Source organism: Mustela erminea, chromosome 4, assembly GCF_009829155.1.
Source record: "Mustela erminea isolate mMusErm1 chromosome 4, mMusErm1.Pri, whole genome shotgun sequence".
Lineage (NCBI taxonomy): Eukaryota > Metazoa > Chordata > Mammalia > Carnivora > Mustelidae > Mustela > Mustela erminea.
The window spans coordinates 10646082-10670656 of record NC_045617.1 but is presented as its reverse complement, the minus strand read 5'-3'; the positions used below and the strand labels follow the sequence as shown (position 1 = coordinate 10670656).

The window sequence follows — 24575 nt, the reverse complement described above, 5'->3', positions numbered from 1 at the left end:
TAAGGGTCTTAAGGGGGAGCCCTGTTTCACAGCAATATATATATATATATATATATATATATATATATATATATATATATATCACATATGTATATATGTGATATATACATATATCATATATATGATATATACATATGTTATATGTGTGTTACATATATGTACACACATATATATGTATATATATTACATGCATATTTTTATATATTTATATATAAATGTCCCCCAAATTACTGAGATAAGCTTCCATCACGCTTGTGGAAGCAAGGCAAGAAAACAGGTGTTTAAAACATTTTAGAAAGATGGCTATTCAAAATGATGAAAACAAACGAAATTTGGGTGCTCAAAGAAGTAGAGTTCAGTCAGCTGGAAAATGTAGTTCTGCGGAACAGCTCATTGCTGATGACGACGGAGAAATGAAGTGTTGCCATATTAGCAATAGTTGTCGTCCGAGCAGCTCAATTAATAATATTAGGCAAGCTACAGCGGTTGGACAGATGGGTGGAGGCGACAAAAGGGAATTCAAGGAACGTCTGGGAAGTCATCTATCTCTGACATAGCTTCAGAGAGACCCGGGCCACACAGGCTCACCTGCCCCTTCCCACCAGCCTCGCTCATTGCTCAAAGGGTAATGATGTTTCCAGGTAACATATTTCTGTCTCGCAACCAGGGCTTGGCTGTCCTCTGCTCCTCCGCTCGCTGTGAAGCCCCTCCTCCCAGATGCCTCTGTACTTGGGCGCCGGCAGCATCTGGGAATATATATGTGCTTTGGGCCCTGCACACGGCACCAGGCTCTGGTGAAAGCAAACAGATTCTCCTTGTCTGGTATATTGATGCCATGCAGCAGAAAGCCAATAAGTGCACGACCTTGTTCCACACACAAATCCGTTCTTTTAACAGGCTTTTCCTCCAAGGCAGCAAGTCTGCATGGGCAGGGAGACCAGAGTGAATTTTCCTTTTAAGAAATGTAGAAGACAGTATTCATTTTTTCCAGGCTTTTTTTTTCTTCGTCTTTTATTTTCCCAGTTTTCATCAAATATACTTATCAAAGCATCTCCCCTCTTGCACATAATGATATTAGCCAAGCCATCTTTCTGAAAGGTCTTCCTTCCTCTAGTGGTTGCTGGAAATGGACCCCAGTCATCTAGACTCACGCCAGATTCTTATCGGTTACAATAGAGACGCCATATTTCTGCCTGTATTCCTATTTGACCTCTTGACTACATTGGACACATGGATATATGGATGGACAGAAAGACAAATAATGAGATGCTACAGGTCAATAGCTGCTTTCAAACCAATGCTATAATTAAGAAAGCCCAGCTTTGATTTTCCTGCTGCTGCATAACTCTTGTTTCAGGGTGTGGAAAGTTGAGATTGATTTATCCCATAGCACACCACGAATAAAGCTTTTGAAGTAGAGAAATGTGTCCACAAATGTTTGTTTAACTCACAAGTATGTTCGTAGGTACTCAGCTTACATGGGACTGTGCCTGTGTATTCAATAGGGACCAGTAAATATCACAGCACTGTATGTTATTGACTATGTGCCAGGCACTGTGCTGGTGATGGCCATTCAAAGACAGAGTAAAAAAAAAAGAAAAAGGAAAAAGACAAAACAGAACCTGCAGCTAAAGGGCAGTGCCACGCAAAGAGGATTAATGAACACCATTTTTTAAAACTGTTTGAACACCGTTCTATGTTTCAAACTGAAAACCACCCTTTTCTCCCTCTACCCATGAATCAGTCAAGAACAAAAGGAAATGATTCTGAATTTTTCGCTTTCTTTCCAAGCACCTTGGGAAGAGCCAGGCATAGAGCCAAAAAGGAGGGGGATTTTGCTAAGGAAAAACACCACCCTGTTTGGCTTTGATGGGGAAAAAAGAAAGAAAGAAGCAACCGCATCATGTATCCAGGCTCGAATGATGTGTATAGGAGAAGAGTGTTTTTATGGATAACTGCCATGGGCAAAACAGCAGATCTAATCAGAAGCACTACACACGTGGATGTTCCCAGCCTCTGGGAGAAGGGAACTCTTACAACGGCTCGGTTTCTAAGTTTTTCTTCTTCAATTCAGCAGAGGGTAGACAGCCTTACAATACATAAAATATTCCTCCCAGCCTCCCTGTCCTCCCAGCAGGGGGGAAAAAAGGCAAGAAAGAAGAAGAGTCGTCACTAAGACAAACCATTAATTCCAAATTAATTCCAAACTAATAAAATTCTCTTATCTCCATCACACAGGTGAGTTGTGGTGTGAACATCCGTGAGGTTCCATACATATGAGCCCCCAGAATTGTCCCTGCCGCCCGCTCTCCTCTTTCCGGGCAGCACAGGAGCGGAGTCTTGGCTTCGGGAAACAAGAACGCTCAGATTAATCATTCCCTCATCCTCCCTCTGCCCACCTCTGCCATGTCCCCTTCTGTCTCCCACCAGAGACTGAGGGGGAGCCCTGATGCTGCGACGGCCGCCGCGGGACGGGCACGAACTGGGCGTGGGGCGGGGGCCGCCGCCGCTCTCGTCCTCTAGAGGGCGCTGTACACTCCGGGCTCCGAAGGCCTCCCCAAGGTCACCTGCGCGGAGCCGGCTCTCCCACATCCATTTGCTGCCAAGTCTCAACACCGAACGGGCCTGAACAGGCAGGAGTGGGAGAGGAAGCTGTGAGAGGAGGCCGGGCCTGGCGCTCCGAGGCCGAGGAAGGAGAGGCGCTGTCCTCGGGACGGCTGCGGGTGGCTGCAGGTGATCAAGCCGTTGGGCTCCAAGTCCTGCCCTGTGGGGTGGCAAACAGAACAAGAACCAGGCAAAACAAGACGGCGGGACATTAAAGACAGCCCTACCCAAGATGTCTGGGTGCCGGAAGGTCAAAGATACCAAATCCCCCAGGAAGCTAGACCCCAAATACAGCATTTTAAAACCAGATCTAACTCAGCTATTCACCAGATCTCCCCGACCATCGCCCCCGCCCCGCGTAAATAACGGGACAGCTATGGCCAACAGTCTGCGCGCACCGGCGCACGCCGACCCCGGGTACGTTTGCGCGGATGGATCCTTCTCTCGCCCAGCGCGCCTCCGGCACAGGTGCTGTTACACCCCACTCACAGGTGAGAAAACAGACCCTGGGAGTGAAAACTCACCCCAGGGAACCCAGCCAGCAGTACAGGGTTTGGGATTTGCACCCGGCTGATCTGACTCCAGGGTCCGCATCCCTAACTACCACGCTCAGTGGAGGTTAAATGTCATGCCTCTGGCAATCACCAGAAAAACGTAACAGCCTTCTAAGCCCCAATAGTAAAATCCAACTCGACTGAACTCCCATCAGCCCTGCCCAGATGGGAGAGGATGTCGCAACGTCTATTCTTTCTTGTTTAGCAGATCCCAAAGGGTAAGGAATAGAGAAAAGAGATTAGGCTCCTGTAGAAAGTTAGTGAAACCCCATTAGAAAAATAAAGTGGGGACACCTGGGTGGCTCAGTCGGTTAAGCATCTGACTTCGGCTCAGGTCATGAACTCAGGGTCCTGGGATCCAGCCGGGCTGGGAGCTCCACGTGGGGTTCCATGGTCAGCGGAGAGTCTGCTTGTCCCTCTACCCCTCCCCCAGCTCATGCTCTCTCTCTCTCTCTCTCTCTCTCTCTCAAATAAATAAAATCTTTTTAAAAGAAAGAAAGAGGAAGGAAAGAAAAAGAAAAAGAAACTATGGGCACAGTTGCTTAAGAGCCAGACCCTTAATTTCTGTGCAGGTGGTGATCTGCAGACAGTGAGTTCAGCTCAGAGTGGAGTCTGCTGAGTTTTCTCTCTTCCTCTCCCTCTGCCCCTCCTCCCTTCTCGTGCACAAGCTCGTGCTTGCTCTTGCGTGCTCTCTCTCTCTCTCTCTCTCTCAAATAAATAAATCTAAAAATAAAAAGAAAGAAAGAAAGAAAAACAAAATGTCTAAGTTAAGGCCAAGGAATTAGTCTCCTAGAACTGTACTAAGACCCAACATTCAGGATATTCCATAGATTTTTTTTTTTTTTTGAACCAATTTGAGCCCAGCCAGGTGGGGCCCTTCTCCTCTCACAGAGGTGCTCGGATGCCGGCGGCTCCCCCTTCACCGGGCCCTCTGGTCTGAATCCAGCCCCTGCCCTCCCCCAGATTTATTTGCTCCCCACTTTACTGAGAAGCTCCAGCCCCTCCCCCAGGAATCTCCTTTAGTTTCCCCTCTTCAGGTCAACAGTTAAATATATCTCCACTTTGGGGAGATTTTCCTGTGTTTTGGCAAAACAAATGCTCTTCCTCCTTTCCAAAGCATCTTGTCCACTCACACACCTGGACTCGAACAGGGTACCCTCCTGCCCCTTCGTCTGTCCTACCCTCAGCTCCCCCAAAGTGCCTACAAACCTGCGCTCCCTCCACACTCTAAAAAATGCAGTAAATTAATGAATAAAACATCTAAAACCATCCTTTTACCCCTGCCCCTCTTTGTAAGCAGGCTTACGAAACTGCTCAGTCATCGGAGTCACCTGGGCCCTAGTTAATGCTGGAGACTCCCAGGCACTTTCCCCCAGATAGTGACTTACGAGGTCTGAGACAAAGCCTGGGAGTCTGCCTGACGGGGCAGGCTTGGGGAACACCCCCTTCAGCTCTGCCTTCTGCGTCCGCACACGCTGAGCACGTGGGCCCTCATCACGGCCCAAGTCCCCCCCTCCTACTCACCCAGAAGCATACTGCAAAGCTCCCACATTAACACACTTTTCTCTTGTGGGTATTTCGTAACATGACAACAAAGCCAAGTGGAACTATAAGTGCCAGAATAGGCTACCTGCACGGTTCTGGGTGAGGTGAGGGCTGGCCCAAGAGAAGCCTGCCCTGAGATTTGTAGGGCAGGAGGGAAGCAGTAGGGTCATTCCCTGATGGTGATCACGGAGGGCATAGGGCCTGCTGGCTCAGTGTGTTGGCAGAGGTGCCCTCAGGCCCAGGGCTCGTCTTCCTGCAGGAGCTCCTCCTTTGGCTTCCCGGAGTCCTGGGCCAAGCACACATGTAGCTCCATGGCAAAGGACCGTGGCTCAGCGGGTCATCTGGTTGAAGGTGGTGACAGATACAGGTTTACAACTGGACTTGTGGGATTGATTTGTCTCCACAAGCTCCATTGCCCTCGATGTGCCCTGTTCATATCCAATGTTTCTTCCCAAGTTCTGGCCCCCACCAGACCCAGAGGCAATAGCCTTGCATAGACTTCTCCATGTGGTCTAATTGCTATAAGAAATTCCATATGTGTGCCCCTCAACAGTGGTTCTGCTTCTCTGGTTAGACCCTATTTGATATACATACTGGTACTAGAAGTGACTCCAGGGGAAGAGAAGCTTAAAGATGGGTTCCTTGACTTGGAACTGGTTTACGGAGAATTGATTCTCGGATTTAAAGGCATTAATGACCTGTCACCAGTGGCAAAAGGAACATTGGTATCCTGTGGCATGCAATGGCAAAATATTCATTAAATTGTCACCTGAAACACTTGTAATTGTCAAGAAGACAAGGCTTTTCATGATCAAGTAGTTGTCGCTATCCTAGATTTTGGTGCAAATAAGGAAAATAAAAGAGTTAGTTGCTTTGAAGAGTACTATAAAACTTAACCAAAAAAAAAAAAAGAGAGAGAGAGAGAGAATAAATTTGGGGCATCTCACTTTGAGGTTTGAGGAAAGGAGCAGAAAGCTTCTAGGACTGCCCTAACAGAGCTCTTGTCTCCTATAGCCAAGATTTCTAGAGAAAGGAAGGAGGAAAAATCCAATCTTAAGGACTGATGAATTACGAAACAAACCAAATTTGCAGTCTTGAAGGATCTCTTATGTTTCATCATGTTAAAATTATTATGTGCATTTTACCACAATAAAACATTTTTTGAAAAAAAATTTTCAAATGAGTCCTTCTTCAGGGCCCCTGGCTGGATCAGTTGGAGGAGCACGTGACTCTTGATCTCGGGGTCATGAGTTCAAGCCCCACACTGGGTGTAGAGATTACTTAAATAGGTTAAAAAAAAAAAAAAAACTTTAAAAAAAATGGGTCCCTCTTCAAACTAATTCTCAAACTTTTCAAATTGGAGGAAACTTTCTAACATTATGAATTTCACCCCTCACATTCCTGCCAGCACACACACAAACACATGATGGTAGTTGTACTTTCAGTGTCTTTGAAGGAGAAAATAGGTAAGATAATATTTTTTTTACAAGTATATCAGAGCATTGATAAGGACCCTGAGAAAGAGAGTTTCTGCCAAACCTTATTTGTCAGTGGAATCAGCCCTTCCTCCTTGTCTGTTTTCTCTTTCTGAGTTCCTCCTGTCTCCACTGAGACAGTCTCCTTATAGAGGATTCTCCCCATGACCTACCCCTATGACTCTCAATGCTTCTAGACCTCTGACCACACAAAAGTCCCAGCAGTTCTCAGGAGCTGGAGTACAAAATGTGACCCATGAAGAGATGCATTACACACCAAAAGTACAAACACTTCATGAACTTTTATCAACAGCATCCTGGAAACGTGTTTAGGAATGAACCCTCCAGGTGTTGGTTCAGGATGGAAGGGTATTATTGGACTGTGCCAAATTTGCTGATAGGGTACATGAGCAAAGATTCTACTCAAGCAGCTGCAAATTATTCTAAAAGTTTGTGTCATTGGTTTCCTGGAATACAGAAATGAAAGTGACCTATTCTGAGTGAAGTTGAAATGCCAGAACTTTCTTGGTAAACAAAAGAAGATATCTAGAGGCTATGGAAGATCTGAATTGTAGACTGGACTTACCATATCTGACCTGTTCACTCACTCCCTAATTATGCCTGCCAGGAGCTGGGGGTCCCTCCTCTCACCAATACTGTGAGAAATGAATTTATGAGGACAGCCCTGCATCCTTGAAGAGCTCTGTAGTGGCTCTTATCTGTAAGCCAAGAATGCCAGTGGGAATTGCAACCATCAAACTAGCAAATTCACTGGGGTCCTAGGGTAGCAGGGGGCCTTAGTTGTACAGATGAGTTTAGCTTATAGACTACAGCACTTAACACCATGATCTGCCTACCCCCTTGAAATTTCCAATCCGTGGCATCCCTAGAATCATTGACTTCTGCTCCTTCTGCTGCATGTCTGACTGTCCTTCCCGGGTTCTTTCTAACCCTTACAGATGAGCACTCGTCTAATTCTATCATGGTCCCTTTTCTCTTCCCATTCCCTAGAACACTTACCTCAGTAGTTCCTTTATCTCTTCAACACAGAGGCTCCAAGCTCTTGTTCCTCATCCCTGCTTTCCAGTTCCCTAACCATCAAACATCTGGATGTACTGTTTCCACCTCAAAATCATTCCGTATCTGCTACAGGCTGAATGTTTGTGTCCCCCTAAAATTTGTATGTTCGATCCCTATCCCCACTGGGATGGTATTAGGAGATAAGGCCTTGGGAGCTAATTAGGTCACGAAGGTGGAGCCTTCAGACATGGGATGAGTGACCTTATATAAAAGGGCAAAGAACTCGGGGGTCCTCCTCCCACCGTGGGAGAGTACCAGAAGTGGGCAGTCGGCCACCCTAAACAGGGCTCTCCCCAGATCCTAAAGGTGCTGGCACCAGCCTCCAGAACTGGGAGAAATTTATTTCTGTTGTTTATCAGCCTACCCAGTCTGTGGTATTCTGTTAGAGAAGCCCAAACAGACTAAGACAGTATCATTTTTCCTTCTGTTTTCCTATTAATAATACCATGATTTTCCCAGTCAGTCAGACTAGAAACTTCAGGGCCTCCTTGAGTCCATTTCTCTCTTTCTGTTCCACATCTTCCCAGTCACGAAATACTAGCAATTTTATGTGTCGAGTCTCACCTTTCTAGCACTAGAAACACAACCCAAGCTCAGCTCTGTGTCATCCCTGGAGGAAATCTAGCAGCTGTCCCCTTCCATTCTCTCTCCCAAACATCCAACCTACTCTTCTTCATGGGTGTTCTATTTTGGTGTGTGAAGTTCCACTCTTCAAAAACCCACCGTGATCCCTACTTGCCTCTAAAATACAGTCCAAGTTCCAGAATTGAGTATTTCTGCCCTTTATTAACAAGCCCTCAATCTGCATTCTTCACATCATGACATTTTCAGGTTTTTTACATCACCAATATTCCAACCAAGCCCTACCATTCATTGACTATAACCCACACATTCTCACAAATGTATCTTTCTTCACAAATCTCCTGTCTGCCATGCCCTCCTCATCTCTACTTATTGTTCACTTATTTCATAAATACCCTTGAACAATACCAGGTGTGAGCCCTTGTGAGTATCAGGGCATCATTCTTCCCTTGGATGGCTTGGCCCCTGGCCCATTGAAATCTTCTGATTCCTACAAGGCTAGTCCATCGGCCACCACATCTGTGGACTCCCCCTTTGGTTTCCTGGCCAGAGGTGACTGCCCGAGCACTGCACTCTCTACCTCCCTCATAGTATTTGTCCACACCAGATGTTACTCATTCCTCCCGAGGACCTTTGTCATTGCTGTTCCCTCTGCCTGGTAAGCTGTTCCAGACTCCACGTCACTGATTCCCCTCACTTCCTTCAGTCTCCACTCAAAGCACGCGCTCCGAGTCTTCTCTGAGCAGAGTCTACCCAAAAGACCCTCCAGCCTTCATCCTACTGCATTTTTCTTGCTTGAAATCATCAGTACTTTAAGGGGAAGTGTGTGTATGTGTGTGTGCATGTGTGTGAGTTTACAGGTTGTGTGTTGTATGTCTATGTCTCCCCAGTGGGCTACCAGCTCTATAAAAACAAGGATGCTCTTCCTAAAATTGTCCTTTAGAAACAGCAATCACCTCTCCCTAATCGTCTCTCTTAACTTCACAAAGAACACCCAACTAGGAAATTGTAGTTTATATGTTCTCTGGGCCATACCAGGTTCTTAGACAGGGCTTCCTTTCCCCGATAATTATATCTACGAGTGAAAGGGATAAAGGTATGCATTTATTCTCTCCTGTCCAGCTCGTTGCTTTTGACTTTTTTTTTTTTTTTTCTGGTTAAATCTAAAACAACCATGGCCTTCTTCCCAAGCGTAGCAGGGTCTAAATTAAGAATGTAACAAATGTCTCTGAATGAATCCCCCTCCCTAAGAAACAGAATGTTACCTCTCTTTCCCTCTGTTCAGTACCTTCCAGGTGATCTGAAATATTGATGGCACTAACCACTGACCACAGTTCTCTCTTAGGGCAGCTGCCTTCGGTGAGGGGTGACCACAGTCCCTTCCTTCAGAACAGCCAGGGGACCAGGAGTTGAAAAAGCAGAGAATGATAAAAGCAGGAACAAAGCTACTCAGCCCAACACCCACCTCACTTCAGGGCAGACCCACTGCTTCCTGTCCCATCAACTCTAGAAGGAAAGAACCTTGGCAGGGGGCCTCCCTCACTCCTCTGGGTTCTCCAGAGCTTGACGAGTCAATGGGCTCTGTTCTCGGACTTTCCACAGGACAGCAAAGCCAGGACACTTCCCTTTCCCGACCCCGAAGCATCAATTGTGTTCAACCCCTTCATTCATGGCCCATGGGAAGACTCCTTGGTATGAATTTGTGGCCTATGTGACGTGTGGGTCCCTATGGCATGCACATCTGTGGCTGGCCTCACCCTTCCTCCCACCAGCCAGATAGGTCCCTTCTGCTTCTCTAGCACTTGGTCTGATCTATGACTTAATTATCTAGCATCGATTAATTTAATTCACCACAGAATCAGGCCAAGTGAAAACTGTCAACCCAAAGAAATTCTTCACAGATTCTCTAGTGTATTTCTGAAAGGAATAACAGCCTGTCACTTTTAGACAAGTCGCTTGATTTCTCTGGGCCTGGATTCCCTCACAAATAAAACGATGGAAGTAGATTTTTTGGTGGCTCTAACACTGGCTAGCATATTAGAATCATCTGGGGAACTTGTAAACCAACCATGGGGCCAGAACCCCTCCTTCCTAGACCAATTAAGTTAGAATCTGGGGGGAGGGGTGGAGGCCAAGGCCCCAGTATTTTTTAAAAGCTCCCCAGACATACTAACAGGCAGCCAACTTTGGGAAACAACCAGCAGATTAGATGATTCCTCCCACAGCTCTAGTGCCAGCCTCCCTTTACCCTGAAAGTCCCCACCATGTGCCCTGTCATTTGAGTGACCAAGCGTGGCGAGCCATCTCTGAAGTGGCTCACTCTGGAAGGAAAGTAGCCACAAGATTGTTAACCTTCCCAGCGAGGTCTTACTGCCCCAAGTAAGAGGTTCAGTTACAAGCAAAATGGCGTCCTCAGCGGCTTAATGTGTCTCTCAAGAAGACAGGACCAGAGGTCTGCAGGATTTTCCCTGGACTTTTAATCTGTCGAGCAATGCCCAGACAGTTGTCAATACCCAAACCCTCACTGTAAAGGTAACGTGCCCCTTCTCGCCTCCTTACCCATTCCCTCCCCATCTCTCCTTCACCCATTCGTCCCACACACACAGGCACTGTTACGTGCCTGTAAGTCACTGGCACTGTTCTAGGCCCTGGGGAGGTACTACTGAACAGAAGCAGCCGAAACACAAAAGACAGGAGAGCCCCCTGGGGGGTGATGGGACGTGCTAGAGGAAGCAGCGGGGAGTTAAGCAGAAATAAAACAGAAAGTTAGTCAGCAAGGTCTTGTGGCCAAGACCCGATCTGAGCAAAAGCATGAGAGACAACACCTGTCTCTTCCTTTCTCAGCTCTCCAGCTCTGTTCCACGCACGGTGATGCACGGCCTCACACTGTCATTATCTCACACGTGGGTCGTTTCCTGCATCCCATCTCCTGACTCACAGCACAGAGCACCTGGTAGGCAAACTGAGGAAAATCCCTTTGGTGGAGGAAAAAGGCAGCAGTAGACTGAAGGGCTGGAGAAAGCGTCATTACCCATAACACAATGCATGGAGGCTCCTCAAAGCTAGTGCCAGCCCAGGGCCTCTCCCGGCCCTGACTCCCCTGCGCCCTCCGCAGCACCGGAGCTCCTTCCAATTTCCTTCAAATCCAGAAAGGTGGCCGAATCAATTTATAGAGCAGAGTTGTTCAACTTACGGTGTTTTTCTCTAATGAATCTGCCTGCACCCTGGCTTCTCGCTCAAAGATATAGGCAGCAACCATCGCTTCAGATGAGCAGTGAATTTATAATAAAACTGAAATCTACCGTCATCTTTTCCTCCTCTAGTAAGCCACGCCCTCTCTGACAAGCACAAAACCGCCCGCTCCTTTAGGGGCATCAAAGTTGCAAAATAAACAAGAAGCTGGGCCTAAATACAAAATGCTAATTTTTTTAAATGCATTTTTGATCTTGAAAGATTCTTTCACTTGAAAAATCATGTAATATTAATATGAACACTAAGTCTGCTGGCTTCCTTGTGCCCTGGCTTGTTTAGGGAGAAATAGTCAGATTTTTCTTTTCATTTTCCAAGTAGAAAGTACCATAATATTGACAATGCTTTTCCAAAACGACACAGGGTCTTATATTAGGTGTTAACAGGAGAAAGCAAAGCTGTATTTTAAAGTATGATGACCTAAGAGCTAAAGGATGCCAAAAAACATAGCAGTTTTTGGAATGAGCACACAGCTTGGAACCAGGCACCATGTTTTTTAATTCAGATAATAGGGGCGCTTGGCAGGGTCTGCTTTGCCAAGTCTGCATGATTTGACTCTACAATCACGAGCTCTGAAGCCTCAACCTAATTCTCAAGATTAGTGAGATCTTAGGGCCTGTCCTCAGTACCATCCGGGACCGGAGTGGAAGAAAGATGAATGGAAACCAGGTCCACGTGTGCAGCCTTAAAAAAGAAAAGGTTTATGTGTCTGTAGTCTCTGGAGGCTTATAATAGAACCTCAGTAATAGCCGCGCTGGAAAAGAGGCAGGGGCCTGTAGCTTCATCCCCTGGAGGAAGAAATCATGATATTGTCAAGTAGTGAGAAAAATAAAAAATGGAAAATGTTACCAACAAGAACATCGGACTGAATGGCAGCCTGTATTATATTTTGTTATCCTTTGTATTCAAAGAGAATGTGCCCGACAGTGATTGTTGTCTGAGCCTTAGCATGAGGCTTAAATACCAATGGGGAAACGCGAGAGTCTCTTCCATGCTCTATGAATTGTTCCATGCTTTGCTGCAGCGCTGTCACTACCCGTGTCTCTGCCGCTTAGATTCATGGTTAACCCAAAGCCTTTGGTCCAAGGGTAAGGCGCTCCCACCTTCCCGCCCACAGTGGGATGGATGTTCGGCTCATGGGTGAGGTTTAGCAGAAGTGGATGTTACAGAGAATAGCTGTGATGCCACTCTTGTTGTAGGAAGGACATACCTTTTATCCCCACCCCATAACCTAGGGAACAGTGGAGCATGTAATGGTGGTAAACGGCATTGAGTCGAGAGCACAGACCAAGCCTCGAGTCTCACAGCCCTGCTCAGATGAAATGCTGGGCTTCAGAGAAGAGTCACCCCAACCACAGCAACCATTGATCGAGCAACTATACCAGGGATTTACATTCGGTGTCTGATTTAATTCTCACAACAGTCGTGCCATATAAGGTTTGCAATCTTCATTTACAGATGAGGACACTGAGGTCCAGAACAATTAATAAGTTATTTGTCAAGGGTCAAAGAGTGAATAAAGAGGACCTCTGGTTTCCAGGTCAGCATATAAGGAGCTAAAAGTAGCCATTCTGTCCTAACAAGTAAAAAGTGGGGGGAAAAAAATTAGCAATTCTTAGATCCATCAAAGAAGGGAGGTTACACAGCAAACAACTGCCCCCAAAACTGGAGAGACAGATCATGGAAATACAGAGAACCACAACTGACCACAGCAGAAACCAGAGCCGGGCAGAAAAACCTGAACCATAATTGATGAATTGCTAGAGTCTTGGTGTGGGCAAATCTCAAAGTTAAAAACTCCAGGAGGGCCCAGTTATAAGCGGGAACCCACACATCTGTTTCACCTCCAGGAGCTCAACTAGATCTTCATAGTAAATATCAGAGAAACATCCCCCACAGTTGCAGCGGGAAGAGAGCAAGAGTGGGCAGGAGAGGAAGAAGCAGTCTCCCCACTGAGCAGGGATTCTGACCAGGGGGTGGGGCGGGGCAGGGCGGTGGGCATGATTCCAGGACCCTGAGATCACTACCTAAGCCAAAAGCAGATGCTTAATAGCCTGAGCCACCCAGACACCCCAAGCATTCTGTTGTTTCTAACAAGGCCTGCACTCAGGACAACCTATTCTATCCGAGCATAACCCACTTGGCGGGGAGAGATATTGCCAACTCTAGCCTTCTCCAGCCATCCTATCCCACTTAAGTGGAAAAAAATCTGAAACACACCGGTGAAGTTCACAGTCCAGGGGAACAGGTTCACCAAAAACCTGAAACCTAATCATAGAACTACAGAACACTTCTCCTCCCCCTATGCCTTCTCACCACAGCGCTCAAGGCCTCTTTACCACAGCTCTTTTCACCCAATACATCATGTCCACCTTTCAATAAAAAATTACAAGGCATACTAAAAGACAAAAAAAAACAAAACAAAACAAAACAAAAAAACACACAGATTGAAGAGCATCAGAACCAGAGACAGATATTATAGAAATGTTGGAATTATCAGGCCAGGAGTTTTTTTTAAATGTGATTAATATGCTAAGGGATTTGACAGAAAATGTAGACAATACTAAAGGACAGATGGATAGTAGAGAGATCAAAAACACTGTACCAGAAATGAAGGATGCCTTTGATGGGCTCATTAGTAGGCTGCACATGGCTGAAAGAATCCCTTTGCTTGAGGATATAACAGTAGAAACTGAGAAGCAAAGAGAAAAAAGACTGAATAAAAATAGAACATCCAAAAACTAAGGAACGTCGATGAAAGTTAAAACTTATGCATAATGGAGATGTCAGAAGGAGAAAAAAGAAACAGAAGAAATATGTGAAGCTATAATGACTGAAAATTTCCCCCAAATTCATGTCAAACACCAAACCATAGGCACAGAAATTTCATGCTCAGCACTGAGCATGATAAATGCAAAAACAAAAACAAATACAAAAACACCTATATCTCAGCATAGCATATTCCAAGTTCAGGAGATCCAGGATAAAAACCTTCAATGAAGCCCAAGGAAGAAAATACCTTAACCTGTCAAGGAGCAAAGATAAGAAGTGTATCTGACTTCTCCTCGGAAACCAGACAAGCAAGAAAGAAGTAAAGTGAAGTCTTTAAAGTGTTAAGTAAAAAAAATAAAAAAATTACCCTATCTTCTAGATTCTATTCTCTCTGAGATTAGCCTTCCAAAGTGCAAGAAAAATAAAGAGCACCTGAGGAAAAAAATTGAGGAAATTTGTTGCCAGGAGAGCTGCCTTGCAAGAAATATTAAAAGAAGTTCCTCAAAAACAAGGAAAATGATACAAGTCAGAACTAACCCATATATTAGGAGATGAAGAATGTTGGAAACTGGATGAGAGAAGGTAAAACAAAAATGTTTATAGTTCATATTCTTAATTGATCTGAAAGATAACAGTTTATTAAAAATAATAGCAACAATAATAATAAGCAGATGCCAAGGAGTGTATGAAAAGATGCTCCACATCATATGTCATCAGAGAAATACAAATTAAACTGAAAATGCAGTACATACCACACATCTATTAGAATGGCCCAAATCCAAAACACTGACAGCACCAAATTCTAGTGGGAACGTGGCGCTCATGCGGTGGGAATGCAAATTGTGCAGCCACTTTGCAAGATAGTTTGGCAGTTTCTAACAAAACTAAGTATACTCCCACCGTCTTATCTAGCAATCATGCCTCCCAGTATTTATCCAAGTAAAGTGAAAACTTATGTCCTTCACGAAAACCTGGAACACATGGATTATTTATAGAAGCTTTATTCATAATTGCCAAAACTTGGAAGCAATCAAAATGTCCTTCAGTAGATGAATGGATAAATACACTGTGGTACATCTAGACAACAGAATATTATTCAGCACTAAAAAGAAATCCATCTATCAATTAAAAGAAATGCACATAATTAAGTGAAAGAGGCCAGTCTGAAAAGGCTACAGAGTATATGATGCCAACTATATGACATTCTGGAAAATGCACAACTATGGATACAGTAAAAAGATTAGTGATTGCCAAAGGAGGGCTGGAGAGAGGGAAGGATGAGGCAGAGCACAGAGGATTTTTAAGGCAACAAATCCATAATGTACCATAGTGTGATGGTGGATACATGTCAACATTTGTCAAAACCCACAGAATATACAACACCAAAAGTAAACCCTAATATAGACTATGGACTTTGGGTGATAATGTGTGCCAAGGTAGGTTCATTGAGAATAACAAACGTTCCACTGCATCCCTGGGTGTGGGTGGTGGGGGAGGCTGAGTATGTGTAGGGTCAGGGAACATATGGGAAATCTCTGTACTTTCCATTAAAGCCTAAAAATAAAGTTATTCATTAAAAACATAATAAGTTCTAGAGCTAGAAAATGTGATCTCAGCTAAGTTTAACTGTAAAACCTTTGCTTGACCTGGTAATATGACAGCCTCTAAGATTAATGTAGCAGTTCCCAAGACACTCAGTGGTACCCTACAACATTCTATGTGCCTTTGGCCCTTTCTTCTTGAGTCTTCCCAATTCTAACTTGTCTTTCAATAGCCGAGGAGAGCATACTGTCACCCACGCCACACGGTGAGGAGCTCTATGATTATAGCCAGCCATAATCATTAAGGAAATGCTTTAATCTCATCAATAAGCACTAAATTCTAGTTTATCAGTTATGTATCGCTGACGAACAAACCATCCCAAAACTTAGGCGCTCAAGACAACAGCAATTCACTATTTCCCATGATCGGACAGTTGAGCCAGGCAGGTCTTCTGCTCTCACTTGAGCCAACTCATACAACCATAATCACGGGTAGACCAACTGGGGCATGGGCTCAGCTCGGATGGCTGAGATAGCTGAGTCTCTCTCTCTCATGGTCTTCTGTGCTGGGCTTCCTCATCTGCTCTCAGACGTTCAAGACTACAAAAGCAGAGGCTCTAAATCTCCTAAGCCTTAGCCTCCAAAGTTGTACCATGTTCCTTCGAGATAGTTCCATTGGTCAGAGCAAGTCATAAAGCCAGGCGACATCAACAGAGTGAGAAAGCAGACCTCTCGATGGGAGAAGCAGCAAAGTCACATTGTAAAGAGGCATGAACACAGGAAAGCATAATTTTTGGGGGGCCATTATTGTACATATTATTGTACCATGGTCTTGCCTTTGGGCTCAGTGATTCACATTCAAATTCCCCAAAGTCTCACCCAACTCCAGCATCAGACTCAGAGTTCATGATACCAGGCAAGTCAGGTCCAGATGGAAAGACAGGAATAAGGTGACTGCAATAGACCCTCCCATTTAAAAAGGAGAAAGAGAAGGGTGCCTGGGTGACTCAATTGGTTAAGCAGCAGACTCTTGATCTCAGCTCAGATCTTGATCTCAGGGTCTTGATCTCAGGATTGTGAATTCAAGCCCATGTTGGGCTCCATGCAGGACGTGGAGTCTACTTTAAGAAAGAAAAAAAAAGGAGAAAGAGAGGCACAGAACTGTCACTGGCCCCTAACAGTTTTGAAATCTGGCTGGACACGTTTCGAGCTTCCTCTTCTGCGAACACGGAATATTCCTTTCTTGGGAACCAGATGTGCTCCTTAAGAGTGGACCCTTCAACTATTTTTCCCAGCTTTTGGCTCTGCCCCAGACTTACAGCTTTACTCTCTGAGACACCTTCTCTTAATGACAAAAATGACCCATGTTTGCAGATAAGAAGCATTCTTAGTCATCTTCCTGCCCATAGAAAGTTGGGAGCCCAGAGGCCTTGTTTTCATTTGAACTGTCCCATTCAGTCCAAACTGACACAGCTCTCTTAAATTCAATACTCTCAAAACCTCTCTGGGTTTCCTGTGAATTTTATACTGTTTTTCTCCATGTCCCAAAGAGACACATCCATCATTCCTTTTAAGACATGCCTGCCTGTACATTAGACATGTCAGATTGCTGTGTTTGATGCCCTTAGGATTCTTAGAAAACAGTGTGTCTGGCTAAGAGGGTTATTTAGGAACCTCTGCAAATTTTTCAGAAATTGTAGCAAAGATCCTATGGCCACACCCTTGATTCAGTGTTTACCTTGAGTCTGTTTTTTATTTGGAGAATCTTTTGCCAACTGGAGACACTAAAAATGGAAAATCATTTTATTTTCTAAACATAAATGTCCTGGTTATTCTATATTTCTTGCAAATTCTAATTAAAAACTAAATATTTCATTCTTCCATTCACTTCTCTCTTCCCAAGTTAAAAAAACAAAAACAAAAGCCAGCGGACGCTTTTAACATTTTGCCTTGGCCAAGGCCACAAGGTCACCAAGCACATTTTCTACAAGCCTCGTCCCCATGGCATCAGCTTGCCGATACGCAGTGTGGGTCACTCCCTTCCAGCCCCCAGTAGCAAATCCTTCACTGTCCTTCCAGCTTCTTCAACAAAAGAAGACCTGGTAATATGACAGCCTCTCCTCTCAGCCTCCACTGACCCAGTCCCAAAACCAGGGCTCATGTCTTGGGGTTTTCTTCTATTACACCCACTGCCAGATACCAATTTCTGTATCTGTTACTTATTATTGTACAACAAAACACTCCAAAACTCAGTGGTTTCAAACAACCACATTGGATTCCATCTCATTATTCAGTGGATTGGCTGGTGAGTTCTGCGGCTGCTCTTTCCTGGGCTGCAATCAACTGGCAGGTTGGCTTCACCTGGGCTTTTCTCTCCAGAAGGTCCCCCATCCTGAGTTCATAAACGCACAAGCATGGTAGTCGTGGACAATGAACAATCAAAGGTGAAGTTTCCAAAACTTCTAGAAGCCATCTTCAGAGGTTACCCCATGTCACTTCTACCATATTCTATTAGTCAAATGAAGTCACCAAGCCAGCCCATAGTCAAAGGATGGAAAAAAGTACTCTACATCTTGATTGAAGGAACAGCAAAGGACATGCATACAAGTACGTGTGATTCATTAGGGGCTTGTGTTGATAATAACTTACACATAATATATATTTTTATGTATAGGAATATGTAAACATATCTGCACAACACGATTTTTTTACATCTGAGTTTGGAATCAAGATATTTTCTTTACTAGTTTATTTAGATAAATATAGTTGAGTCATTATACTTTATGATAGTCAGCTAGTGAATGGCCTGTAGTATATTTGGCAAAAGTAATGAATTCTTAGTGATTTGAGATTTTCCTAGAGCTCCTAGCTATAAAATGTTTCCTGTGAAGTAAAATGATATTGCTGAGGAATTTGGGTGGAAATTATAGGGTTTATGGATTAGCAAAGTGAGAATTAATGAGGTTCCTCTGTCTTTACTGCAACCTAAGAACTAGAATTCTTATAAAGAAATTAGTTCTAAGAGTGGAGGCCTTTTTCAAATCATTCTGGCAAAGATAGAATCATGTTGAAAGCAAAAAGCTGTAAAAGTCTAAATTTTGCCATTATAGAGATCATTTTTATTGCAGTGTATAATTTTTATTAATTAAATTTTCACATGGATAACTTAGCAATAAAATTATTTTTTTAGCAATAAAATCATTTATAATCTAAGAGTATGTCTATAATCTTACTGTGTAATATTTTTCACAAAGTTTTAGGACAATATAAGCTATAGTTGCCTATCTTTATTCCGCAGAGTCACTTTTACTGTTTAAATTAAGAAACTTTTATATAGTAAAGTAAAAGGTCTTATTTCTCAGATATTTGTGAGTGAAATAAAGTATTATTTTTACTATCTTCAGAAATGCATAAAATGAGTGATTATAAAAATACATCATAATATTACTCATCGTCTTTCAGACTTTAAGGGAGCTAATAACAGAGTTGTGCTAAGGAATATTGAATAAAATTGTTTTAGCTGGGAGACACTTAATTTTACATATAGAGGGGAGATCCAACCAAATTAGATGAGGTAGGATCGCATGACTTAATTTATAGTACTATTATGCCATCCTAACTGTTCAGTAGTCTTTATCAGGCTAAAAGTTTTGACCCCATGGATGATAACTTGAGACACATTGATAAAGCCAGCTTCAGAATAAATTATGTATTCACGGAAAATTAAAAATCTGTGTGCAGAACACTTAAATGTATTAAAAAATTTCAGCAATTCATCTTGTAAAATCTTCCCCCAGCACCATTTCAAGTCTGACAGCCATCCTGCCAAAAAGCTTAAAATGCAAAATGGCTTTAGGAGGTACCCAGAGTAGTCATACTCGCAACAAAACAGAATGAGAGTTTCCTGGGGATGGGAGGAGGGACGAATGGGAAGCTCGTAAGGGTGGCTGGTGGCGACCATAGCACAACTGCGTGAATGGACTTCACGCCACTTGATAGACTCTTGAAAATGGTCAAAATGGTCAATTCTATTTATATGAATATTTCATCACTATTTTTAAAATGCCAAATGAAATTAAATCCGACAAAATAAGTGCAAACCCTTCAGAAAGTTTGTCGTACAAAAGAAAACAGTAAAACAGTACTATAGAATAGAATCAACAACAACAATGACACGAAGGTATCATGGGGAAAAAAACTGCTTATTCATCATGGCAGCTCGTACCACTAACTCAGGTGAAACCCTGTTTAACCGGATGAGTCACCCTCAGGAGAAGCCATTGCTGAGATGCCAGTGAAAGTGGGCACATTCAGTCGGAAAAACTGCTCAAAGCTTGGGTGACTGAATGATGATGTCTTACCTTTATCTCTGTTTACATTTTTTTTTTTTTAATATCAGGACTAGCTTAAGTATTTCCATGCCTTGGTGTATTTACAGATCCCAGGGCAAAACTCGTGACCTCCACGCAACATCGCAATCACTTGCAGTTCCAGTCTCCTTTCTCATCATGTTTTCACATGCCCCAGTCTTCCTCTGGCTGATCCCCAGCCGGCTCTCTAGCCAGACTCACCGAGGCTCCCCCTTCCCGCTCTGCTCCCTGCCGGCTGTCCTTGAAGCGCTCCTCATCGCTCCCATTTCCTGCTCAGTGTTTACCTGATTACCTGCGAGTTTTCCCAACAAACCCGGGAAACTTTCGGAAGACTAGGACTGTGTCTTACTCATCCCTGGAGTCGCAGAACCTAATACAGTGTTTGGCCCACAATGCACAGAAAATACATGTTTGTTGAATGAATGAAGAATTAAGTAAATGGTATACCCTTTCCTAAATTTATTAAAATGGCCACATTTCAAAAGCCAATTCAGTCCCAGGGACACTGATGTGGAGATCTGGGCATCTGTTGGGAGTGAAGCCAGGATGAGCCGTGTGGAGATGGGGCAAAACCAGCCCAAGAGCAGCACAGGGTGGGGTGGAACTTTGGCTGGTACTTTATAAGAAGATATTACGGGGTGCCCAGGAGGGGTCCATAGGTTGAGTGTCTAACTCTTGATTTCAGCTCAGGTCATGGCCTTAGGATCCGGGGGGATCAGGCCTTGCATAGGGCTCCACGTTCAGTGGGGAGTCTGCCTGTGATTCTCTCTCTCCCTCTCCCTCTGCCCCTCCCCTCTGCTCATACTCTAAATAACTAAATGAAATATTTTTTAAAAGAAGTAAATAAAAAGATATTACACTTCCCAACTGGTGCATTCCAGAAAGTAATCTCTCTTCCAGCAGGTTATTGTAACTATCGCATTCAGAATACGGTCCTTGAAGGATCTGTGAAGAGCTGTAAAGCTGTGAAGAGTAGTCCCTGACCCATCTGCTCCCGAAAAAACTGTTTTTCACCCGGCTCATTGTCCATATATGTACACAAATACATCAACCAGATCGACAAAGATTTTTTTAAAAATCTGTTTAAATATTTTACAGTAATAAGAAAAAACACAAAACGTTCTAAGTACAAATGAAGTTGTACTTATTTGTGACCCTCAGTTGATTTCCTGCCCGCACCTCCCATTCCCTCATCCGTGCTTGGGCAGGACTACTCATGACGGAAAGCAAGGGTCTGGTGACCGGCCGAGCCAGGAAAGGAAGCACGTGGCAGATGTAGCAGGTGTCAGAGGAAAGGGAGTCACGCCCCAACTCTCCCTTCTACATGTAAACCATTCTTTACTCTTGACCAAACACCAAGGGGCACTGACTGTATTGCACACTAAAGGATATATATTCCCAAGCAATTCTTCATTATTATAAATACTAGAATAAAGAAAATAAGATACTAGATCTGCCCATTTTGGTGGCTCCTAAACTGGTAGAAATCTGTCCTCCTGAACTCTAATATTTCAAAAATCCCAGGAAAGGTAGAACTATACCAGAAAGAAGCAGAAGGGGAAAAAAAAATTCTTATGAGCAAAGGCCAGCTCAAACCCTAGAGAGCTTCTCCCCCCTCCTAAGCACATGTTATAGAAAATAAACAATATTTTCATTTAACAACAGATGGTTCAACACTCATTGCTATGCCAGGACCTAGCAGTGAATAAATGGCTTCTCCTTCTTGGAATAAGCATCTTCTCTTCCCAGTTGGACTCTAAGCCTGGGAGGAAAGGGTTTACAAAATTTCTGCGTCTTTGTGTTGCCAGCACCCGGCTTAATAGCCTTCAGGAGCAAAGGCTAACATGGCATTAGGGGTGGCGAAGGATAACCCAGGGGGCAAGATGAAAGGGGAAGGTAAGACCAAGCAACTAGCTTATTTCATATATATATTCAACAAACAGGTTTAGTACCTACTATAAAATTAAGATATTGGTGAAAGCTAGCATTCACTCATTTTAGGTATTTATCATTATTATCTCTCATAGTTCTAAGAGTTGACTGATCTTAGCTGGGCACTCCTTGCTTGGGGTCTTCTATGCCATTTCAGGTGGCTAGCAGCTGGGGCTAGAGCCATCAGAAGGTTCGACATAACTGCACGTCCAAGATGGCTAACTCACTTGTGGACAGTTGATGTCATTTGTTGGCTGGGAGCTCATTGCTGGGCATAAATACTTGCTATCAAGCTGTATACAACAGGGAACCTGGCCTCCGCCATGCTTCTCGAAGAAAGCAGCTGGGTCCTGAGGGGGCATGTCCTAAGAGGGAACATTCTGCGAGACTGGGGTATAGAAGCAGTAAGATCCTTTACGACCTGCCCTTGAAAGTCATAGGGTGTCACTTCAGAGGCAGCCCAGATTCAAGGCAGGGACAACACAAGAGCGTGAGTAAAGGAGGCATGGGTGGGGGCAACTTTGGAGAAAGAAAAAAAATTACATATATATATACACACACACACATGCTATACAATGTGTTTTACACATTATTTCATTCACAAAAGACCTAATAGGCGGGGATAAGCATCCCTAATCTTACCGATGAGGAATCTGGAGCTCAGAGAAGCCATCTATGTTACCTAGCAATAATTCTCTTCTGTGAATGAATTCAGAGCACGGTCAATGTATGATCTGCCACTATTAACCCGAAACACTCTTACTCCGCTATCTCTAGAACGCGAGGCTTTGTTCTCAAGAGTACTGTTGGAAATACGAATGGGAAAAGAGTGAAATCCCTTTTCTCCAGAAATTTCATAATCTGGGCTGTCTGGCTGGCTCAATGGGAAGAAGGAGCAACTCTTAATCTCGGGGTGGTGAGTTCGAGCCCCACATTGGGGGTGGGATAGAGATTACCTAAATAAATGAAACCTTTAAAAAAACTTTTTATAGTCTAGTGAAGCCAGAAAATGTTGAGGAAATCTCCATTTTGACAGATCCTGCTCTATCCAAACTACTAAAGTTAAATTTGGAGAACATCTGAGGGAAACACCTGAAAAACCTCCTTGCTCGTTGTTGTGTTCTCCAGAGAGACTGAAAGCAAAGGGGGAGAATAAGGAAAATGGAGAGCCGAGCAAGGTCAGGAGCGCAGCAGTCATCAGAGGAACCACCAGGAGCCTACGGAGAGGAAGGCCTCACCACCATGGCGAACTGGATTCCCTCACAACAAGGAAGGAAGCTTGTCTGTGAAATGTGTAAACATTTAAATACTACTGATTCCTCTCCAAGAGGCTATGCGGACAGGGTATATACTTGAGTCTTTTTATTAAAGAGTGGGTTTAAAAGGCTTTTTTTCCCCCTTTCCCACTGTAGTAGGTAAATAGCCAGATGACCAGCAATTGTTTTTATCAAGTCGTTGATCACTTTCTCTACCTACAGGACAATAATTTTCCACTCTGTAACCCAATCAATACGCTATCTACCACTGTTAACTCCCCACCCTACTCTTCTCCTCACACACAGATTCCAGATTTTTTAAAGACATTCCAACTTTTTAAAAAGTTTCAGACACGCGAAGTCTGTGGTATCTTTTGATTCAAAGTTATGACTTTCGTTTTTGACCAAAAAAAAAAAAAGAGAGAGAGAGAGAGAGAGAGAGAGAGAAGTGTACATGTTCTTGCTCTCAACTGTTAAAAGCCTGAGAATTTAGTTTTAAGAACTTGAGTCACAGTACACCTTATTTGTCCCCTTGTGACTCGCTACTGCAGCCCTAGGTGTTTTGTATAATGCATGAGTGAACCCCGCTTAGAAACAGAAATGCATTTTCAATAAGTATTTATTATGTTGTTCTGAGCATACAGCTTTAAATTCGCCCGCTGTAGCTTGAAGCATTACACAAACTGTTGGTCTGCTGACTGCCTCTCTGGCAGCAACACACACAGAAAATAGATTGCTAAGGGTTTTTTTTTTTCCCCTCCTCCCCCACTCCTCTCTCTCTCCGGTTTCTCTCTCTTTTTTCTTTTTTTTTAAACCAGTCGTGAACATTTTTTAATCTTGTGGCATTTTTAATCAACACGTATTTCCTTCCAGGACCTATGATCCTCTATTGATTCCCATTAAAATGCTTTTCTTTTCTTTGCCCCCTCTGCTGATCGAATTTCAGATCAGCCACAGGATATGCAACTAACCTTCCGGCACTACTGAACCCAACCGAGCGAGGGTGATCAAAAGGCTTGATGCATTCATTAAACATTCCCATCGCCCGGGCAGGAGCTCTAATGGAAGCTATCTCTTTGCACTGCAATTTTTTTTTTTTCCTTTTTGTCTTTTCCCCCCACCTCCAAAAAATGTTTTTCGCCTTTGATCGCAAGGGGGAGGTGGGGGAAGAACAGGAGAACAAAAGAGACCTATCTTTTTCCCCGGGGCTGACGTCAGTTTGATTTTACTGACAACTATTCGAGCGTGTGTAGCAGTTGGAAGCGGCCCCTAGCCCGCCCCCGCCCCCCACACCTTCCACTTTGGGGAGAAAACAAGACTTTGAGCGGCTCCGGAGACGCGCCCTGAAAATGGCCCGCTCGGGCTCCGCGCTCGATGCCCTCCCGCCCGCTCGGCAAAGGGCATTCCGGGCTTATTTGTGTGCACGATCTTTACTGGGGCGGAAAACACGCGGCGGGGGAGGAGCGGGAACGGGCGCGGGCCGGGCGGGGAGAGCCCGGAATGTTCCTCCCCGCCGCAGGGAGAGGACGCGGGCGGGGAGAGAAGTCCCCACCGCCGCGGGCCGCGAGGGGTCCGGGCCCCGGGCGGCTCCGGGCGGCTGCGGGCGGGGCGGCGG

General features: G+C 44.2%; 1 protein-coding gene across 1 annotated transcript; it reads right to left on the bottom strand.

The window, feature by feature from the left end:
- Positions 1-226: 226 nt before the first annotated feature.
- LOC116587922 lies at positions 227-24002 on the bottom strand. Its single transcript, XM_032338405.1, has 3 exons — positions 23932-24002; positions 2400-2764; positions 227-920 (listed from the first exon to the last, which is right to left on the bottom strand). The coding sequence occupies exons 1-3, from the start codon at positions 24000-24002 to the stop codon at positions 619-621; spliced, it is 738 nt and encodes a 245-aa protein (XP_032194296.1). The 3' UTR covers positions 227-618.
- Positions 24003-24575: the final 573 nt, after the last annotated feature.